Genomic DNA, 23,072 nt, shown 5'->3' on the forward strand with positions numbered 1-23,072 from the left:
CATATTGTTCTCACACTGGGGCAAATAGTCCCAGACCCCTCGCTCAGTATAAGGTACTGTATTGTACAATATGATGAATTAATCCTTGTCCATGTATTTAAATGGTCTGTTTATTAATCCCAAAATGGCTTCAGCTGCGGCTTTGGAGCATTGCAGTCTGGGTTTGAGATCATTATATTAATCCGTACACCAAGATTCATTTTCTGGTGATGTTTCGCTCAATTCTTTATCTACCATGTTGTCGATATGTTTGTTGCCAGGACCAATATGCATGACTTTGCATTTATCCTTGTTGAATGGTCAACAAATCGCTGAACAAACAACAGGCCATATCCACAGGCTGATATAGAGTACCATCGCGAATCCTGAAACAAGAGCTGTCAGTGCCAGTCACGTCTTCCTTTTCCTCTCTTGAGCCCGTTACAAGAGTCTCCAAACATCTTCTGACTTCCCACTCCTTTCAAAATATAATTACAGCAAAGGCCTAAAGCACATTGTGATATTTGAAGCCTGGCCGACGTCAGACTTCATTAAGACGTGGCACCTACCGCTGGCTACCAGCAGCGCAGATTGATGACAACGCCCAGTTATCCTGTGGCAAGATGGCGGACGCAAATCTCGCTCGGCCGCTTGCGCTTGGCCGGCAACTGCCAATCTATATATATATATCTATGGTTCAGACATACATGGCGGCGGCCATCTTGGATTTTGACGTGGCGACCCAATTTTCAATAGCGTTCTCCCTTGTGCCTAGATACACCCACACACCAGATTAGAAGTTAGCAGTTCGTTTATTTTTCAAGATATTTTGCTCACAAGGTTCAGACATATATATATGGTGGCGGCCATCTTGGATTTTGACGTGGCGACCCAATTTTCAATAGCGTTCTTACTTATGCCTAGATACACCCACACACCAGATTAGAAGTTGGTACTTCGCTTATTTTTCAAGCTATTCTGCTCACAAGGTTCAGACATGCATGGCGTCAGACATACATGGCGGCGGCCATCTTGGACTTTGACGTGGGTTGCACCCACACACCAAATTAGAATTCGGTCCTTCGCTTACGCATGCACGCACGCACGTACGCACGCACGCACGCCCGGACGGACGAACACACGGACGGAGGGGAAAACCATCGTTCCCCTTTCGCTCCGCGGTGCGAAGGGGGACAAAAATAAATAAAGAAATATACTACTAACCCCATCCCCACCTTTAAGGCTAGTGGTATCCCACTTTCTAAACTAGTGCTTTACCCTAGGGCTGATGCTCCTGTGCCACAGTCCTTTATATCCCCATTGCCCCAATATCAATACACTCCAATGCAATACCAATACAATATCAACAAGAAAAAGAGCAATCAAAGATTGCAAACCCTCGCCAAGATGTATTTTCAGTGGTTTTTAAGGCTTTTGTGTTAAAACAAATATGGCGGCCGAACCGCGTGACCGATTACGTCATCATTTTTTTTTCTCCACCAGTTTATGCCTACATGACGCTCAAGAAATTTCATCTTGATAGGATGAAGTTTTGTACTTGTCGAATTATGATGTCATAATGGAGGCACCTAGGACATCATCATTAACATATTTTATTCCCCATGGAGAGTTCTTTACAATGAGCCATGCCTCAATTTTTTCTATTCAGCGCTTTCGGAGATATGGAGGTGCAAAGTTTTTCGGTTTTTCCAAGATAGCGGCCGAACCACGTGACCTATGACGTTATACTTATCATTAAAACATTCTACAGGTGGAGATGCACCTGTGGTGAAAATATCCTGTCGATCGGACCAACGGTTGCAGAGAAAATCAAATTTATTCTGTGCGGAAAGACAAACAAACAGACAAACAAACAGACAGACAGACAAACAGACAAACAAACAGACTCAAATGCAATACCCTCTCCTCTGGCGAGGGTAATAAACCAATACCAATAAATACCAATACCAATAGCAATAAAATAAACCAAATAGAAAAACAATACAATACCAATAGAAATACAATAATATACAGTCCCGGTATCCCCATTGTGTGTTTTGTGAAGAGTAGGCAAGTCATCACTGATACCCTGATCAAATTACAAATTATTACTCAAATCAGCAATTGTTGAACATCATGTCTGACCAATTGGTTCGTAGACCTGGCCCAAAAATATAGCCTGGACATTGGACAACCCCACAAGAAGGTGTGAATAATTGGGGCAATTATAGATCTACTGTTGTACAAATAGTAAACTATATATACTCATCGTGAGGGTTGTCAGTAATGCAGCTATTTAGGTAGTTCGTCATATGACATAATTCTTTCTGGAAGGAAAAACAACATTTTAAATTAAATTGCATTAGAGAAGCTAATCAGTTTATATGATCAACAACTTTGAATAAATGCCTCCTACCATGCAAACAGGCATTTTAATGGAAGTAATACAGCAGTACAAATGGGTATTGTGAAAACTAATCTCAAAAAAACAAAAACAAATCAATAGCTAGAACGGCACTCAGTAGAGCCCATACCTCCGCCAGGCTGAACAGTTGACGTCTTGTATCCATCCCACTGACAAGCCAGATCTGGATTCGGACCTGAACCAGAATCGAATCGGCTTATTCTTGTCACCTAACCATCTCGTCCACCTAGTTTTGTTACAACTCCTCCGCAACGTTTTGAAATATCATGCTATATATCGCTTTTAGCCCTATCTCTCAATGGCGAAGAATCACTTAAAAAATTAAAAGTTATTGCCAAAAAACACCAAAATCGAATCAATTCTTCCTTGTCCACCAAGTTTCGTCTGAGTCCTATATATATCATGTGTTTCCACAAACTTTTGAGATATTGTCCTATATGTCATTTTTGGCCTTATCTCTCAATGGTGAAGAATCACTAAAAATTATATTATCCGTTTCCGGATCTTCACCAAAATCTAATCATTTTGTCCTTGTCACATACCCAACCTCTCCACCAAATGTTGTCAGAATCAGTCCACAACCTTTTGAGATATCCTGTTCACAGACAGACAGACGAGGTAAAAACATAACCTCCATCCACCAAAGGTGGTGAACGTAATAACATTTTTATGGGATATTGCCTGTCACAAAGCCAGAAGGCCACTCAAGGTGGGGGCTACACAAAGAAAACAAAAGCAGAACAATCAGCCCCTTGGATTGAAACAAGACAAATGCAAAAAGTCGTCTCTTCACAGAACAAAAATGGCTGGGACGGGGTTATCTAGTCTGCTTCGAGACAACAGTCCCTCTACCCCCATTTAAAATAAATTTACAATAATAAAATATCACTGTATAAGGTGGTTCGTGTGCGGCCACGTGGCAGCTGGCTGCATCATTTTTCTGTGGCGTGTGCCTCTCTATAACCAGTGATGCAATGCCGCCTCTCTATAACCAGTTATCTGCTACTCATTTTGCCAAACTCGGAAGGATGACAGGCTGAGTCAACCTACCTGGTGTTAATTCAACGGATTTTCAAACTCATGACCTTAGGAACCCCAAGCCCTCCGCCCTAACCATTATGCCAACACAAGGTGATACTGTATAAGGTGATAACATGATCAGTCTGTATTGTAAGTTCTGATAACCTCTGTCTATGGATTCACGTTAAAGTACAATGTCTCTTCAAGTCCTTTTTCGACAATGAACATGTATAGAAGCTCAACTATGTATAGAACTTAGACTGGAAGACAGACCATCAACAAAATTCCAAATTTCTAAAGCTGCTGAAATCACTAACATTTTAAAAAGGCCTTGTAAATTGATTGCATGAAAATAACTGCTTTATATTAATTCATTTAGTGATACAGCAGGAAAAAATCCTTAATTTTCGTTGTGTGTGGGTATGGGGTGGGGCGGGGATCGGGGGTGTAACGCGAGGAAATACAAATTGCCTTTTCGGAAGGCCAAGTAGATTAATCTAGAAATCTATAAATCTCATCCCTGAAACACATTTTACAAGACAAAATAAAAGAAGCACTGCATCAAAATGCATATCGCAAGAGATGGCTAGACGTTGGTATAGACAGCAGCAAACGAAAGTGCAACAGTATTGAGAGAGGAAGGAAAAACTCAGGGTCATTGTTTCACAGACTTTTGTTTCTCAGAGGTTTGTTACTGCCATGGCTATGCATTGTGGGATAATTATAACTGGGGGTTTCATTGCGAGTTTTGGTGTGCTGTCCCAATACTTTTGGTAATACAATGAACAGTATATATTTGAGATGTACAATTCAAAACAAACTTTATACCGATAACACATTACCTCATACAATCCTAAGTGCCCTCAACCAAAACCACAGGAAATGGGACACATTCCGATGTAAAACAGATAATAAAGAACTCTCTCTCTCTCTCTCACCCTGTCTTGGCAAACGTCGCCCAGCTGTGCACGAGCTCCCGGCTAAATGCACGTTCTTCGCTTGTATAACGGAGACTCCGGTTGAGTGGAAGGCCGAAAACGAACTCGATCTCATAGCCATGGATAACGCCCATCCATTGTGGCCAGGGTAAGTTCGAAGCGCGCTGGTTGAAGAAGTAAAAGTAAACATTGTTGCCAAATTCGGCATACCTTGTAGCCATCTCTACCACCGGACATATTACGTTGTAGTCTCCAACAATGTCCTCGATGGCATCCCGATTTTTCAGAGCGTCATTCTGAGCCAGCCAGTCGGTGTACTGTAACACGATTGCATCCACGCTAACCTCGTTTCCTTGTGGCACAATCATGGGAATATTCTCCAGGAAATCTTCCCTGCTAATGAGGCTCTCATGGTCTTTGCTGAAACCAGGAGCTCCATAAATCAAGAAGAACGAACCCTCATTACGATTTACTCCTAACAAGAGATCCGTTTTCTTGAATATTCCCTGTTGTAGGAGAACAATTGGAGAATCAATGATGAAATGTCCATCAACTACAGGCACAAATGGGAATCTAAAGATGCTTGGTTCAATGACAACATCTCCTTCCTTGCTGACAATCTCTTGAGGTGGTCTGGCGTATAGACAGTTCAGTAGCTCGTTATCGTCATCTGTTGGGCACCCCAGTGCCTGGGCCAAGGCCTCGGCCCGTCGTCGTGCCTCTGTATCTTCCACTGTTGCCCATGGAGCATTGAGTGTCCCACTCTGAAGGATGGCACGCTGAAAAAACTGCTGGCTGTGTCGTGATAGCAGGTGTGATGCCACTGAAGCACCTCCCGCACTTTCACCAAAGAGTGTCACACTTTGGGGATTACCCCCAAACCTGTGAATGTTTCCATGCACCCAGCGGAGAGCCAGCTGTTGATCGAACAGACCAGCATTTCCAGGCACCGGACTACCTGGCAAAGAAAGAAATCCGAGTGCACCGACACGGTAGTTCATGGACACAACAATGACACCCTCTGCTTGAGCTAAGTACCTCCCGTCATACACATTCAGTGAGGATGTGCCATATGCAAATCCTCCCCCAAAGATCCACACCATGACGGTGGCATTCTGTGGCCGAGGAGACGGTACCCAGATGTTTAAGAAGAGGCAGTCCTCGCTCTGTGGTGTGTTGGCATTCCACATCTCAGTGCCCCAGAATCCTGGGAATGCTCTGTCCTCAAATTGGTAACACGAGTTAGGGAACTGTGTAGCATGAAGAAGCCCTTTCCATGGCTGTCGCGGTTCAGGCTTCTTAAAACGTCGTTCTCTGATGGGAGCTTCACCATAGGGAATTCCAAGGAATGCTGTTACTGAGCCCAAGGGTGCCTCAACTCGCTTGCCCAAAACTTGGCCATCCTTCGTCCATACAATAACCTCTGGGTCTTCAGCCATGATTTTCAAGACAAGAGAAACCAAGAGCCATAGCAGAGATACCATCCACATGTTCCCGTCTCCGTTTCCGATGGCGCGATCATGCATGTCTTAATGTATCCTGCATCTATTTCTCTCACCTTTAATGCCTGCAAAAAAGCACAACGTAATGACATCATTCCAAAGCAACATGTTAGCATGTTAAAGCCATATATATTCATGAGATATGATCTATATCAATAACATAAAATATCAATAACAATACCATCAAAGTCAAATATTAAATTTATTTTCCAAAAAAACATTTTCCTGAAACACAAAATTATGTGGCTAAATGCAAGTTAAACCACAAGGTGGTTGAAAAGTTTGAATTACTAATGAAGAACTAGTCCTTATGGACAGGTTATTCCCACTGGAAATAAAGACGGGTTAATTCCCCCAGAATTACCGCTGGGTTTATAAGCAAGAATTGGCCTATTTAAATATGACTTGTAATATTCCCTTCGACCGAGAGCGGCGCAATATGATAATATTTACATCGAGAGACATAGGATGCTCCCACCACCCTGAAACCCTCAGACTACAAGTATTTATTTTTAGCACCTAAAACCTTCCCACCAAACCGCCTCTTCCTAGCCCCTACTCCCCGAGTACAACCGACAGTGCCGGTCTTCAACTCATTTCAACTCTGGTGGTTCAGGAGAGCATTGAGTATAAAAAAAGAAACACACAAACAAAAAGACATTTTTTGAATGTTAGTACGGTTACTTTAAAAGAAGAAAGAGTTTTTCGCAGAACACTCAAATGTTCCTGGTGTTGGTGGCTAGCGGCCCTGGTGTTGGCCCTGGTGTTGGGCTCGCGGCTAGGGTGCCGGCTTAGGATCCTAGGATCCTGGGTTCGAATCCCGGTCGATCGCTGAATTAACGCCAGGGGGGTTGACTCAGCCTGTCATCCTTCCGAGGTCGGCTAATTGAGTACCAGTTCACTGGTAATTCCCTGTTTGTCGTTAAAGGCGGCAAAAAGGGTTGGCGTCAGGAAGGGCATCCGGCCGTAACACACTGCTTCAAAAAGGGGACCAAAAAACAACAACAACCACGGTTCCCGAAAAGGGCCAACCCCCGCTTCGCGGGGAAAAATGGCCACTAAATGTGGTTATTATTTTTTATTACTCAAATGTTCCACCAGGGAGATAAGGGAAGATACGGAGAGGGAAAGAGAAAGAGAGTGAGATGAGTGAGGGGATGAGATTGAGGGAATGAGGCTGAGGGAAAGTGAGTGAGGGAATGAGAGTAAAGGAAAGAGAGTAAAGGAAAGAGAGTGAAAGAAAGTGAAGGAATGATTTTTTTTATACAGGTGATGAAACTCAAGAAAGAGAAAACAAAATAACTGAGGGGAAAGGTTCAGCAGACACAGATTATGGCAAAAGGAAAACAGGAGGAGAAGAAGTAGAAAAATGGATTACCATAGCAACATGGTCTTTGCAGGCTCCATTGAGCTCAAATGTACAAAAACAAGATGAAAATGTTTATTTTTCCACTGCGAAAGGTAAAAAGGTGCATTGACGTTTCAGGCTTTTCCATTTGTCGAATGTCGAAAGGATGTACAAATATGAGAGAGGCCATGATGTGGCAGTGGGCAACAGACTTGAAATTATGGGGAGGAGCACAAAATAAACAGCCTCAGCAAGACAGCTCCATAGCCAAGAGAGGAGGGGAATGAATGGAAATGAGTCTTAAGTTTAGTTTGAGGAGGGGAACAAGAAAATAACTTCTGATAGGATGTGTGTGACCTGGAGCGACCAGGTTTCGGCAAAGAGGCGAGAGGGCATAAATGGAAAGACCAGAATTGGAACGGTTAAATACTGTAAGACCATAAACCTGGCTGCAGTGAACAAGAAGCATACCCTGAGAATAACCTTTCTGTCAAAAGATGCTCATGATACACAGGAGTTACCACTGCCTGAATATGGGGAGGTGATAAGATGGAAAGAAGGAGCAGTCCCAGTCCACAGGTGCATACTGAGACACTTTGGAATAAGGCCTTGCACAAACTTCCCAGCAATGCTGTGACTGAGCCCAAGGGTGCCTCAATTCACTTGCCCAAAACCTGACCATCCTGCGTCCCGTCCATACAATAACATCTGAGTTTTCTGCAATGATTCTCAAGCAAGAATAAACAAGAGCCATAGCAGATATACCAATAACATGTTCCTGTCTCCGTTTTTCCTATGGCACGATCGTGCATGTTTTAATGCATTATACGTCTATCTCACCTTTATTGCCTGGAAAAAAGCACAACTTAATGACATAATTCCAAAGCACCATTTTAGTGTTTCATTTCCATATATATCCAAGAGATATGATATACAGGCATATCAATCCCAGGCAAAAAGAGCGTACCTTTACTTTAGTTATTCTCTGCCACCAAAGGTGGATGGGGGTTATGTTTTCACCCTTGTCTGTCTGTCTGTCTGTCTGTCTGTGAGTAGAATATCTCAAAATGTTGTGAATGGATTCGGACGAAATTTGGTGGATAGGTTGAGTTATGTGACAAGGACAAATTGATTCAATTTTGGTGAAGACCCAGAACCGGTTCTGGATGCTATCAGTATATTTTTATATTTTTTGTTTTTTAAAACCAGAACCAGTTTTTACCTCCACCACCAAAGGTGGATGGAGGTTATGTTTTCACCCCTGTCTGTTTGTCTGTCCGTTTGTTTGTGAACAAGATATCTCCAAAAGTTGAGTACAGAAATCCAACGGAAAGCAAATCTGGAAATCTGGAAAATCTGGAAAGATCATCTGGAAAAAGCATCTGGAAAGCAAATCCAACGGAAGGAAATCTCATTTCCTTTCACAAAGCCCGAAACAAGTGTGTGTCCACCCTCAGGAGAGCCAGGAAACAATATCTCTCCGTTCTCAAGCCCGAACTCTCTTTTCTGTCTCCCTCTTCCAAATCCTGGTGGCGTCTGGTCAAATCTGTTCCTGGTGTTTGTTCTCCCTCCATCCCCTCCCTTACCTCAAACAGCTACACAGCTGACTGCGCACGTGAAAAAGCTGAATGTCTCAACTCTGTGTTTGCCTCTAAATCTTGTGTCCCAAACCCATCCCTCTCTGTACCCACCGTACCCAGTCGTACCCAGGTGCTCCTGGACTCTGTGTCCTTTCCTCCTGACAAGGTGGAAAAGTTTCTGTCAACCCTCGACTCTGATTCTGCAACTGGACCTGACGGCATCAGCCCACGGGTCCTAAAATCCTGTTCTTCTGCTCTTTCACTCCCTCTCTCTGTTCCCTTCACCCTCTCTTTTGCTCAAGGTCATCTGCCATCTGCCATCTGCTTGGAAATCAGCCAACATCACCGCTTTGCACATAAAATGTGCAAAAACAGATCCTAGCAACTACAGACCAATCAGCCTTCTCCCAATTATCAGCAATGTCATGGAATCCATCATTGCTTCGGATATGAAATCTTTCCTCTTCTCCAATGGCTTGATCTCTGATCATCAATTTGGTTTCAGACCAGGTCACTCTACTCTGAACATGCTGCTTCTGCTGTCTCAACAATGGATGGAGGTCCTCAATGCCAAACAGGAAATTAGAGCTGTCTCCCTCGACATATCACGTGCCTTCGATACGGTCTGGCACCCCGCTCTGCTCACCAAACTCTCCTCCTTTGGTATCCATGGAAATCTCCACGCATGGCTGGCGGACTTCTTCTCTAGTCGTAGTCAACGTGTGGCCCTGAATGGGTTTCTCTCATCTCCTCTTCCTGTTCAGGCTGGAGTTCCCCAAGGCAGTGTTCTGGGCCCTGTGCTTTTTCTGTTCTTCATCAATGATCTCTCAGACTCTCTTGAAAATCCTCTCTATCGCTTTGCTGATGACTCCACTCTCTGCCGCTCTATTCCTCATCCCTCAAATCGGCAGTCTGCAGCCTCCTCACTCTCTGCAGACCTGGACAAAATCACAGACTGGGCAAACAAGTGGAACATGTCTTTCAATCCTGACAAATCTCACACTCTTACGATGTCTCTCCGAAAAGACCGACTGGACAACCCTCCCATCCACTTTCTGAATAGTCCTCTCCAAGAAGTTCTGTCACTCAAGCTTTTGGGTCTCACTATCTGCCATGATCTTTCCTGGGAAAACCACATTTCAAATCTGGCCTCCAAAGCCAGTCGCCGACTGGGCATCCTCCGTCGTGCGAAGTCCTTCCTTGGCACACGTGAGCTCCTCACCACATACAAGGCTTTCATCCGCAGCTCAATGGAATACTGCTCTCCCCTCTGGGCTGGTGCTCCTGCCTCAGACCTAGCTCGTCTTCACTCTGTTGAAACCAAAGCGTTCAGAATCATTGGAATCTCCCGTGATGAAGCTACCTCCGAGGGCCTTTCACTTACTCACCGCAGGCAGGTTGGTGGTCTTTCTGTCTTCTACCGACTCCTCTCCGGCCTTGCTCCTCCAGCTCTCTCTGGGCTCTGTCCCCCAAATATTCATACAGGTCGCACAAGATCTGCCTGCAACCCTCTTATGGTTAAACTGCGAAAATCAAGACTCTCTGCTCATCTTTACTCCTTCATTCCTCTTTTCTCCCGCCTCTGGAACAAACTCCCTCACTCTCTTCAATCCCACTCCTCCCTCCAGGTCTTTAAAATCACCACCATCTCTTATCTTCCCCCATCCAACACCTTGATCTTTTCTACCCCCGCTAATTTCACCCCAAATCCACTTTTTTGAAATACCAACTTCTTTCCTGGAAGTCCTTGGTGTCCTTGTATTTTATACTTCTCGCCCCCCCAAGCCCTCTCCCTCCCACACATTCCTGATGTCCCTGCTCTCAAATGTTGTGTTTGTGTGCTTCCCCTTCTCTCCCCATCTTGTCTCCCGCTCCCTTTTTTATATACTTTGTTTGTTTGTCTGTTTGATTTGTTTGTGTGATAAATGTTAGCTTTCACGAGCCTCGATTATGTATTTTTTTTTTTTTTTTTTAAACCGATTCGGACGAAATTTGGCAAGAGGTAGTGTATGTGACAAGGACGAAATGATGAGATTTTGGTGAAGATCCGGATTCGGATCCGGCTAGTAGAATTTTTAAAGTGATTCTTCACCATTGGAAGATAGAGCCAAAAACGATAAATAGCACAATATCTCAAAAGGTTATGGAACGGATTTGGACGAAACTTGTTGGACAGGTTGAGTGTGTGACAAGGACGAATCGATTCAATTTTGGTGACGATCCTAATCCGGATCCGGCTAGTAGAATTTTTGAAGTGATTCTTCACCATTGGGAGAATGAATGAATGAATGATCGTTTTAAGGCCATTTTTCCCCACTAGAGCATGAGCCTTGCGGGCCCCATGGCAATCCTGGTTCCCTGTTTGAGGCAATGTTTTAATGGCCGGATGCCTTTCCTGACGCCAACCCTTGGTCACGCTCTTACGATGCGCAGGGATACGGCGTACCTATTCTAAATCGGGGTATACACCGGGATCATTCATCCCAGCAAGCTGGTACTCAATTTGCCGACCTCGGAAGGATGACAGGCTGAGTCAACCCCCCTGGTGTTAATTCAGCGATCGACCGGGATCAGGATCCTAGGATCCCAAGCCGCACCCTAACCGCTATGGAGATAGGGCCAAAAACTATACAAAGCAGATCTCAAAAAGTTGTGGACAGATGATTTTGATTAAATTTGATTCTGTATTGCGATTTTCTGGTCTACTCTGGGATACAAAACGTAAACTGTTCACCGGCGGAGGTATGCTCTCTACTGAGTGCTGTTCTCGTTTAACAAGTGATTCTTCACCATTGAGAGATGGGGCAAAAAATTATACATATCACGATATCGCAAAAAGATACGGACGGATTCGGAATGAAACTTGGTGGAAAGGTTGGGTGTTTAACAAGCACGAATTGATTCGATTTTGATGAAGATCTGAATCCAAATCCAGACATGAGAATTTTAAAATTGTTATAAGTGATTCTTCACCATTGAGAGATTTGGCAAAACCGATAAATAGCACGATATCTCAAAAAGTTGTAGATTAATTATGACAAAACTCGGTGGATGAATTGGTTTGATGACAAGAACAAGCCGATTAGATTTTGGTTCAGGTGCAGATCGAGATCCGGCCAATCAGTGGGATACAAAACATGAACCGTTCAGCCTGGCGGAGGTACGTGCTCTACCGGGTGCTGTTCTAGTTTGAACTAAAGTTGTAAAAACTAAACTTGTTGGCAGAATGAGTACTATAGCTTACTGGTAACAGAGTACTCGCAGTGGCCCAACTTTCTAGTAATCTGGTACTCATTTTGCTGACCTCAGAAGGATGACAGGCTGAGTGAACCCACCTGGTGTTGTTTAGCGGCACGACAGGGGCTCAAACTCAAGACCCTAAGATCTTAAGGCAGCCACCTTAACCGTTAGGCCAAAACCAGGCTCATGTGCAACAGTTGCACAGATTTTACCGAACTAAAGCTTTCATCTTGGGCAGTGCATGTTCCAAATAATGTCCTCATCGCCCAAGTGTAAACGGCTGAGAAAGGCGAGGCTTCTCTGCTCAGGATTAACCAAAAGGACAACACCTGGGGGGTAAGCGAAAGAAAAGACACACGCGAAGACAATCGAATCAAGGAGATCGACGTGACAGATAGACAGCTGCGTGCTCGATTGCATCCCGCGGGTACAGCTAATCCTAATCGATCAAGCTCGCCCAACGTAGGACGAATGTGAAGGAAAATAACGGGGCACGTTTGGGTGACGTTCAGGAAACGAAACGCGCTCAAAAAGCACAACAAACATGGTGGAAATGGTCCATTCGCACCTTTTTAAATTTTTTTCCTCAGTTCAGTACCGCGTGACGGAGAGTGCCCGGGCCGCGCAAAAACGGAGAACATTCCAGGTCATTAGCGATCTTCGTTGAGGAAAATAAATATATAAAAATAAAGTAACGCAACTCACTGACAGTGACACTCGGGGTATCCAATGATCGCGCTATAAAACTAAAAGGTACGCAGGTGGCTTTATTCGCCCATTTCGAGTGCCTCGAAAATTCCCTTCGGCATCCGAAGCCTGAACGATAAAGCCGGTCGTGGGTTTTCCGAATCGCAATGATTTAAAAGGAAATAAAAATTTCATATCGTGAGGTAATTGTCGAAACGAATGCAAGAACGCGGATTCCAGGATTTCCGTGCATCCTCGGCGGGAAGCGCGGGAGGGTCATCCCCGGGATCGTCCCTCAAGGAAATCTGCGACTTATCACGCGTTTCCCGAGGCAAAACGCCAGAAAATGGCAGCTTGGAGGAAATCTCCACATTGCGACCGAGCAAAGGCGGTAATCTGAGATGAATTTACAAAGGGTTATCTGCGGGAGCTGAAGCGACAACTCACCTCAGGCTCCGCGACGCTCGGGAACTCTCCCGGAATGCTCCCTCCCTCGCACGCCGCGCTCTGCACTCCGGGCGGAAATGCGGGCTTGTTATGTTAGCTCTATGCCGGGCTGGCGGGTGGATAAGGGAGAGGGAGGGGAGAGGTTGTGGGGCTCGAATGGAGAGCGATTCTCGCGAGACTTAACCACAGAGGGGATGATTGAACGAAGCGAATTCTCGCGAGAGTTCTAAGAGGACTGGCAGCGCGATGGGAATCTGGTGAACACAATATGATGTGCGCGAGAGTTCTTTTAGTGTTTAAAATCCATGTCGATGAAACCTCCGAACTTTCACACCCAGATTCTCATAATGTACACAATTAATGATAGAAATGAGGCAAGTTATGTACACCTCTGAAAAAAAAGTACCCATTCAATTCACCTCACACTTTATATATCTTTTTGTTTAATATATATATGCCTGTTGTTGTTGTTGGTGTTGTATTTTTGTATCTATATAATTAAATACTGTATTATACTGTATATCTATCTATAATTCCAGTAATCTCTGTGTGTGTGTGTGTGTATGTCTGTGTGTTTGTCTGTGACCGCTGTTTCTCGACAACCACGGGTCCGATATACTTTAAACTTGCCAGGTATATTGCTGGGGACCCGAGGATGTGCCTTTTCAAGGTTTCATATTAATCGGAGAAGTAGTTACCGAGCTATGTCCAAAAAACGATTCAACCAATCAGAGAGCAGCGAGCTATCACGTGTGCCGAACGTGGCGAACAGACTCTGCCTCGGACGGCACATTTGAGAGCGTATTCATTTATTTCACGTTGGCAAACTATGTTGCCGCTATGTTGGCGTTAAACTATGTTTTAAAACTAATTAAAACTAATTTGCGATTCTTTCGCTTTCCTGCGCGTTTGTGCATGCTATGGCGATTTCTTTACCAAACTCCGCAAGCCGTTCGCTTTGGACCAAACCATTTCATGTAAATAGAGGGGGGGGATTGTCACCGTACTCGCAAGCCGTTCGCTTTGGACCAAACCATTTCATGTAAATAGAGGGGGGGGATATAATTTTAGATATATATATAGTACGGGCATGCCCTAGTCTATCTATAATTCCAGTAATCTGTGTGTGTGTGTGTGTGTGTGTGTGTGTGTGTGTGTGTGTGTGTGTGTGTGTGTGTGTGTGTGTGTATGTGTGTATGTCTGTGTGTTTGTCTGTGACCGCTGTTTCTCGACAACCACGGGTCCGATATACTTGAAACTTGCCAGGTATATTGCTGGGGACCCGAGGATGTGCCTTTTCAAGGTTTCATATTAATCGGACAAGTAGTTACCGAGCTATGTCCAAAAAACGATTCAACCAATCAGAGAGCAGCGAGTTATCACGTGTGCCGAACGTGGCGAACAGACTCTGCCTCGGACGGCACATTTGAGAGCGTATTCATTTATTTCACGTTGGCAAACTATGTTGCCGCTATGTTGGCGTTAAACTATGTTTTAAAACTAATTAAAACTAATTTGCGATTCTTTCGCTTTCCTGCGCGTTTGTGCACGCTATGGCGATTTCTTTACCAAACTCCGCAAGCCGTTCGCTTTGGACCAAACCATTTCATGTAAATAGAGGGGGGGGATTGTCACCGTACTCGCAAGCCGTTCGCTTTGGACCAAACCATTTCATGTAAATAGAGGGGGGGGATATAATTTTAGATATAGATATAGTACGGGCATGCCCTAGTTAAATTAAATTTGAATACTGTATATATATATATATATATATATATATATATATATATATATATATATAAAATATTGAAATACTGAAACAATTAAATACTGTATATATATATATATATATATATATATATATATATATATATATATATATATATATGTATGTATGTATGTATGTATACATATATATATATATGTATGTATATACAGACTTGGCATTTAATATGGAATATTTTTTTTGTGGGGGTGAACTTACTTTTCAAGATGTCTTAGAACCAAAAGTTCATTGGAATTATGTTGAAATTAATCTAGATTTTGTTAATGTGACCTTTAAAAGAAACAAACACCCACATTTGACATTTCGAAACAAATAAATTGATCCTTGAAAGTGATGTAAACTGATATCGAACTCAATTCATGGACAGTACTGTGTTAAACATCTGTACGTTTTCCAGAAGTATCTCTATATTTTGCACATTAGCCAATTTTTTTTTTAACAAAAACAAAAGTTAAATTACGACTGGGATTACGGACAGTAAAATTACAGTTCAGTACTTCGTGTAACCCCCACGAGCATTCAGGAGAGCACGTACACGTTGAGGCATGCTGTTCACGAGATTTGCCAAGGTTTGGACAGGAATCGCTTGCCATGCAGTGACAATAGCCTGCTGCAATTCACGCACAGAGGTGGGCTGCTGGTCCAAGTGGTCGATTTGACACGTTAATTCTGCCCACAAGTTCTCTATCGGATTCATATCCGGGGACATGGCAGGCCACTCCATATGCTCTACACCACGGTCAGCAAGAAAGTGTTGGATCATGCGAGCAAGGTGAGGCCGTGCATTGTCATCCTGGAAGACAAAGTTTCCTCGAAAGGCTGCACGAGCAAATGGAAGCAATGTTTCTTCCAGAATGGCCCTGTGCTTGAACTGGTTCAGGTTTCCATTCAGAACAACCAGGTCAGTTTTGCCCCCTGCATGAAAAGCAGCCCAAACGGTCACCCCACCACCTCCAGCTTGGACTCTTGGCACTATACAATCTTTGTTGTAGGCTTGATGCACTTGTCTGCGCACTCGGACGTGGCCATCTTGAAGATAGACCAGAAATCTAGACTCGTCACTGAAGATCACGTGATTCCAGTGTCCTGGCTGCCATTGACGGTGCTCTCTGGCCCACTGCAATCAGCGCTGGCGGTGTTGTTTGGTCAGGCGTGGCTTTCTCAGGGGACGCCTGGCACGATAGCTTGCTTGAACCAGTCGTTGGTTGACTAGTCTTCTGGATACAGGCACATTTGTCAGTTGCTGCCACTCAGCCCTAAGCCGATTAGCTGACTTGGTACGGCCATTGCGGACTAACCGGTGCAGCTGGCGATCATCCCTCCTTGTGGTTCTGCGGGGACGTCCTGGCCTCAGTATTGGAGTAGGGACACCTCTCTGAGCATTTCGTTTCAGGATCTTTGACACCTGACCTTGAGTGATGCCATACTGCCGAGCAATAGCACGCTGTTTCATGCCGTAATTTCGTAAAGCCACCACTCCATGACAAACAGCATTGTCGAGTTGACGGACCATCTCCAGAGGAAGCGGCAATAACTTTTGGAGACGTGCAGCAGTTGTTTTCCACTAATACAGAACGCAACAACCCTTGTATACCCGACTGTGAAGCCAATCATCAAATGCACCTGTCCGTACATTTTGCCACGCCACCTGTGATATAATCCTGTTGTTAACTTCTTGCTGCGACAGACAATCAGTGACATGGTTCTTTTAACAAATAAATCACCAAAGTGTAAAAGAAACTCACCAGATTGATATACTGAGTTAAGAAAGTAAACCCAAGTCAAGAAAAAAAAAAGATTCCATATTAAATGCCAAGTCTGTATATATGACTATATATATATGACTATATTATATATATGACTATATTATATATATGACTATATATGACTATATATATGACTATATATATATATATGACGATATATATGACTACATATATATATATATGACTTTGTGACACAAAGGATTTTCCTATCACACGAACCCGGGTTACACTCCCCTAAAATAGATTAATTAATTATGTAAAATGATTAAAAACCACGGGGCATATAAACATGCCTATATATAAACAGATTAAATCTGTTATTTTTAAATATATATATATATATATAATATATATATATATCTATATATATGTATATATATATATATATATATATATATATATATATAGATAGATATAATATATAAACTAGACACACGTCACCTGTGCGGCCGTATTGCAACCTGCGCGCGAAATCCTCGCGCGTTTCGTGATCATTTGCGTCAGTCTTAACTGTTGCGTGTTCTCAGAGCCAATATAACAAGTATCCATGTTGTGGAATATGCTATTCATTGTGATTTTCTCAGCCTTTAAATTGTTTTTGGATGTTTGCTGTGGTGCCGTTCATAGAATAATGACGTAACCCTGATTAAGGCGTTGTTCGTCTTTAATTCCTCTTTTGGGGTCAATGTGTCACTTCAGATTATATGTGTCATGTACACAAATAGGCACAGAGAGTCCTATATGTGCACCTATATGTGCATCTATACTATAATGTGTCTGAATCATAACTGAAGATTTGAAATTCATTTCTGGAACTTCATTGGTGACGATGTCTGAGTGCGTCTCTTCGTGTGTGTGTGTGTGTGTGTGTGTTTTTGTTTGTGTGTGTTTGCGTGTGTGTGTGTGTGTGTGTGTGTGTGTGTGTGTGTGTGTGTGTATATATTTGTGTGTGTGTGTGTGTGTGTATGTGTTTTTGTTTGTGTGTGTGTGTGTGTGTGTGTATATATATTTGTGTGTGTGTGTGTGTGTGTGTATTTGTTTGTGTGTGTGTGTGTGTATGTGTGTGTTGTGTGTGTTGTGTGTTGATAGTAAAGTATGTGTATGCAGCATATTTTATACGTTCATTAATTCAGCAAAGAGCTCTCCCATGAACGCGGCAGTCTCGCCTCTGGATTCCACATGCGTTGTTTCCTCGACGGCTGTCGCTCGACTGGACAGGCAAACGGAATAACATTTGAATACATTTGGGGTGCTGGAAAATCTATGGACAGCTACACGATGAGATTGAGCCTTTACACCATAACGCCCGGATGGATGGATGGATGGAAGGAAGGATTCAATCCATGATGGTATTAATGCAGTGGAGTCTCTATATCAAAATTGCTCACGTCTATTGGATTGCTCCGTTTGACCTATTACTATTACTATTAGTGCTCCCATCTACACTATTGGCTTTCTGTAATATTTAAGTATATATATACCCTTTGATTGCATCAACAATCTTTTGAAAAATCGAGCACACACATCTCGCTTATATATATAAATATATCGCAATATATATATATATATATCTGTGCAGCGTCTGTCCTGTCCTGTTGTCTTGTGTTGTCTTGTCACTGAACTACTTTCTCAAACTTTTGAGAAATCGTACCAAACTTCTGGTATGCACATATCTCTCCCGTCGGTACGTCCTAAGGGTATTTTGTTTGAAAATTTTTCCAATTTAATATATATTGGGCATTGTGGCATTGTGGGCATTGTGGGCATTGTGGGCCCACATTGTGTGGCCACATTGTATGGCCACATTGTATGGCCACATTGTGTGGCATTGTGTGGCATTTAATATACGAGGACGTGCCCGTACGTGGCGTACCCGTAACCGTACCGTACCCGGAACCGTACCCGTACCGTACCCGTACCATACCCGTACCCGTGACGTGCCCGTAATGAATATGTACAAAATATAAATATGTATGTACTACAATCGATCGTACCTTACAACAATCAACACAGATTGCAACGTCAAATAAATGAATACGCTCTCAAATGTGCCGTCCGAGGCAGCGTCTGCTCGCCACGTTCAGCGTCACTATGACTATCCGTAAGTCCGGAAGTGACGTCCTCATTTGACTGTCCGGAAGGTCGCATATCGCAGTTACGATGAATCGCAAATTAGTTTTAATTAGTTTTAAAACATAGTTTAACGCCAACATAGTTTGCCAACGTGAAATAAATGAATACGCTCTCAAATGTGCCGTCCGAGGCAGAGTCTGTTCGCCACGTTCGGCACACGTGATAGCTCGCTGCTCTCTGATTGGTTGAATCGTTTTTTGGACATAGCTCGGTAACTACTTGTCCGATTAATATGAAACCTTGAAAAGGCACATCCTCAGGTCCCCAGCAATATACCTGGCAAGTTTCAAGTATATCGGACCCGTGGTCGTCGAGAAACAGCGGTCACAGACAAACACACAGACATACACACATACATACACACACACACACACACACACACACACACACACACACACACACACACACAGAGATTACTGGAATTATAGATAGATATTGGGCATTGTGGTGTTGGTCCTGGGTTCCTGGGTTCGAATCTCGGTCGATCGCCGAATTAATGCCAGGGGGGTTGACTCAGCCTGTCATCCTTCCGAGGTCGGCTAATTGAGTACCAGTTCACTGGTAATTCCCTGTTTGTCGTTGAAGGCGGCAAAAAGGGTTGGCGTCAGGAAGGGCATCCGGCCGTAAAACATTGCTTCAAAAAGGGGACCAAAAAACAACAACTACCACGGTCCCCGAAAAGGCCAACCCCTGCTTTGCAGGGAAAAATGGCCTCTAAACGGTGGTTTATTGTGGTGTTGGTGTTGGTGTTGGGCGAGCCTGGTGTTGGGCGAGCGGCTAGGGTGCCGGCTTAGGATCCTAGGATCCTGGGTTCGAATCCCGGTCGATCGCTGAATTAACGCCAGGGGGGTTGACTCAGCCTGTCATCCTTCCGAGGTCGGCTAATTGAGTACCAGTTCACTGGTAATTCCCTGTTTGTCGTTAAAGGCGGCAAAAAGGGTTGGCGTCAGGAAGGGCATCCGGCCGTAAAACATTGCTTCAAAAAGGGGACCAAAAAACAACAACAACCACGGTTCCTGAAAAAGGCCAACCCCCGCTTTGCGGGGAAAAAATGGCCTCTAAAGGTGGTTTATTGTGGGCTAATTTCAGAGCCTTCACCAATATCAGATCTTAAATCCGAAGGGGCCCTTCCCCAAGCTGTGTCATAGACTATCTGGTCTAGGGCAGCCACCTCCCTATGCCGTGGCTGGTGGTCAAAAGCCGCATAATCAAAGGGAAGACTAAAATAGCCCTCACAGGTATTTTGTTTGAAAAAATTTCCAATTTATTTATTTTCTTTTCTTTTGGAATTTTTTGGGGAATTTTTTTTTTTCAACTTCAATTGTTTATAAAATGTGATATCACGTATATTACAAATACATTTGTGCAAAATAATTGTTTGAATTATGATTGGTTTCAACCATGACAAAACGGCAACTCGGGTACAGTCATTTATCTATACTAGGGCATGCCCGTACTATATATATATCTAAAATTATATCCCCCCCCTCTATTTACATGAAATGGTTTGGTCCATTCGCAAAGCCAAAGCGAACGGCTTGCGAGTACGGTGACAATCCCCCCCCCCTCTATTTACATGAAATGGTTTGGTCCATTCGCAAAGCCAAAGCGAACGGCTTGCGAGTACGGTGACAATCCCCCCCCCCCCCTCTATTTACATGAAATGGTTTGGTCCAAAGCGAACGGCTTGCGGAGTTTGGTAAAGAAATCGCCATAGCTCGGTAACTACTTCTCCGATTAATATGAAACCTTGAAAAGGCACATCCTCGGGTCCCCAGCAATATACCTGGCAAGTTTCAAGTATATCGGACCCGTGGTTGTCGAGAAACAGCGGTCACAGACAAACAAACAAACACACAGACACACAGACACACAGAGATTACTGGAATTATAGATAGATATCGACACATCTGGGCAGTGTCTGTGTTGACACTTAACGACTCCCTCAAACTTTTGTTTCCGTGGTTGTGAAGTGTTTTTAATAACGTTGTGATGGTTTTGAATCACGTGGTGGTGAGGTATTTTGAATTATGTGGTGGTGAGGTGTTTTGAATTATGTGGTGGTGAGGTGTTTTTAAATGACATGGTGGTGAGGTGTTTTTAAATCACATGGTGGTGAGGTGTTTTGATTTACGTGGTGGTGAGGTGTTTTTAAATCACATGGTGGTGACATGTTTTTAAATCACATGGTGGTGACGTGTTTTTAAATCACATGGTAGTGACGTGTTTTTAAATCACATGGTGGTGATGTGTTTTGAGTTACGTGGTGGTGACGTGTTTTTAATTATGTGGTGGTGAGGTGTTTTGAATTACGTGGTGGTGAGGTGTTTTGAATTACTTGGTGGTGAGGTGTTTTTAAATGACGTGGTGGTGAGGTGTTTTTATTAACTGTTTTATGGCTGTGAGGTGATTTTTTAACTTGTTTTATGGCTGTGAGGTGTTTTATTGCGTGTTTTATGGCTGTGAGGTGTTTTAAATTACTTGGTGGTGAGGTTTTGAATTACTTGGTGGTGAGGTGTTTTGAATTACTTGGTGGTGAGGTGTTTTGAATTACTTGGTGGTGAGGTGTTTTGAATTACTTGGTGGTGAGGTGTTTTGAATTACTTGGTGGTGAGGTGTTTTGAATTACTTGGTGGTGAGGTGTTTTGAATTACTTGGTGGTGAGGTGTTTTGAATTACTTGGTGGTGAGGTGTTTTAAATTACTTGGTGGTGAGGTGTTTTGAATTACTTGGTGGTATGGTGTTTTAAATTACTTGGTGGTGAGGTGTTTTCAATTTCGTGGTGGTGAGGTGTTTTTATTACGTGTTTTATGGCTTTGAGGTGTTTTAAATTACTTGGTGGTGAGGTGTTTTCAATTACTTGGTGGTGAGGTGTTTTAAATTACTTGGTGGTGAGGTGTTTTTAATTTCGTGGTGGTGAGGTGTTTTATTACGTGTGATTTATGGCTGTGAGGTGTTTTGAATTACTTGGTGGTGAGGTGTTTTTAATTACTTGGTGGTGAGGTGTTTTGAATTACTTGGTGGTGAGGTGTAATCGTCCAAAATTTCCAGTCTGCACCTACCCCTCCCCTATGTATGTGCTGAGGGGTTCTTTCTTGAAACAAACACATTCAACCTAAATCTTCAACCTAAATTGCCTATAAAAATGTAATATCACAAACACAACAAATAAATTTGTGCAACATAATTGTTTGTATTATGATTGGTGTAAATCATGACAACACAGCAACTCAGGTACAGTTTTTGGTTTTCCGCCGCCCTGCCTACCCTTACACCAAGGGGAGATTAAGCCCCTTGTTCTTTCTGGGCCGGCGTAACCGAGACTTGAAACGCCCCTTCCGTGCAAACGCAAGGTAGGGTTTCGGGACAAGTCTCGCACGTACATAAATACCTGCGCCGCCGCAGAAGCGGGGAATCAAGCCTCGCACGAGCCACGTGTAATTTGGGTACACCGAGCGGATTGCGTACCACGTGGTCCGTGCAGTTACCGTTAGTATTGGAACCCGATTTGAGCGGTTCTACTCGTACCACGCTTAGTCAATGATGGAAAACACGAGACGGTCGAATAAAGGAAGAACACTAATTAATTATTATTTACACTTATATGTACAAGTCGGTAGAAAGCAGACACAGAGCAGAACTTAATCAGTCTTATATTAACCCGACCCGACGTCGAGCCCGACCACACTCACAAAGGGGAAATGTAGGTGGGATGGTGTTCACGCGCGGCCTTGGTCGTCCAGGAACGGCTTCACCCAGAGTGGCTCTCCACGGTCACAGCACGTCCCGCGATGAAGGCAAGCAGGCGATGGAAAGGATCCTCGTAGCGCGTCTCTCGAAACAAAGGGGCAGATGAGGCAGGTGGTCTTGCACAGCGCGTTGAGTTACCGGCGCGCTATCACTCACGTAACCCAATAGAGGATCAGCCTCAAGCTCAACTGAGCGTCACTTTGGTACGAGCGCTTATACTTAGTTCACGCGCGTCTTTTCTCCAAACTCGTAACTCTCATCAATACTCAGTCAAGCGCCTCCCTTCGCAGAACTGCAAGCTCACCTCTCCACAGAAGGACTCCTCGTGGGGGCTTCGCGCAACGGGTTTTATTGCCACGCCCTGAGCCCTCTCGAACGTTCCAACCACGCCCTGTGACGCATTGCCGCAGCCACTCCCTTTGAGCCCTGAGTGGCGGCTCGCGCTTACCGTCAGCTTCTCTGCCGGCCTCA

At 43.7% G+C, this 23,072-nt stretch overlaps 1 protein-coding gene across 1 annotated transcript in view; it reads right to left on the reverse strand.

Annotated features, from left to right (window-relative positions):
• Positions 1 to 13,308, reverse strand: part of LOC137432435 (acetylcholinesterase) — a 66,344-nt gene extending 53,036 nt beyond the window's left edge. Inside the window, exons 1-2 of the mRNA XM_068124372.2 lie at positions 13,167 to 13,308; positions 4,363 to 5,929 (exon numbers count right to left, since the gene is read on the reverse strand). Of these exons, the coding sequence (XP_067980473.1) occupies positions 4,363 to 5,888 (1,526 nt within the window). The 5' untranslated portion in view covers positions 5,889 to 5,929; positions 13,167 to 13,308. The remainder of the gene's footprint in view (positions 1 to 4,362; positions 5,930 to 13,166) is intronic.
• Positions 13,309 to 23,072: the final 9,764 nt, after the last annotated feature.

This window comes from Myxine glutinosa, chromosome 8 (assembly GCF_964187855.1).
Source record: "Myxine glutinosa chromosome 8, kmMyxGlut1.1, whole genome shotgun sequence".
NCBI lineage: Eukaryota > Metazoa > Chordata > Myxini > Myxiniformes > Myxinidae > Myxine > Myxine glutinosa.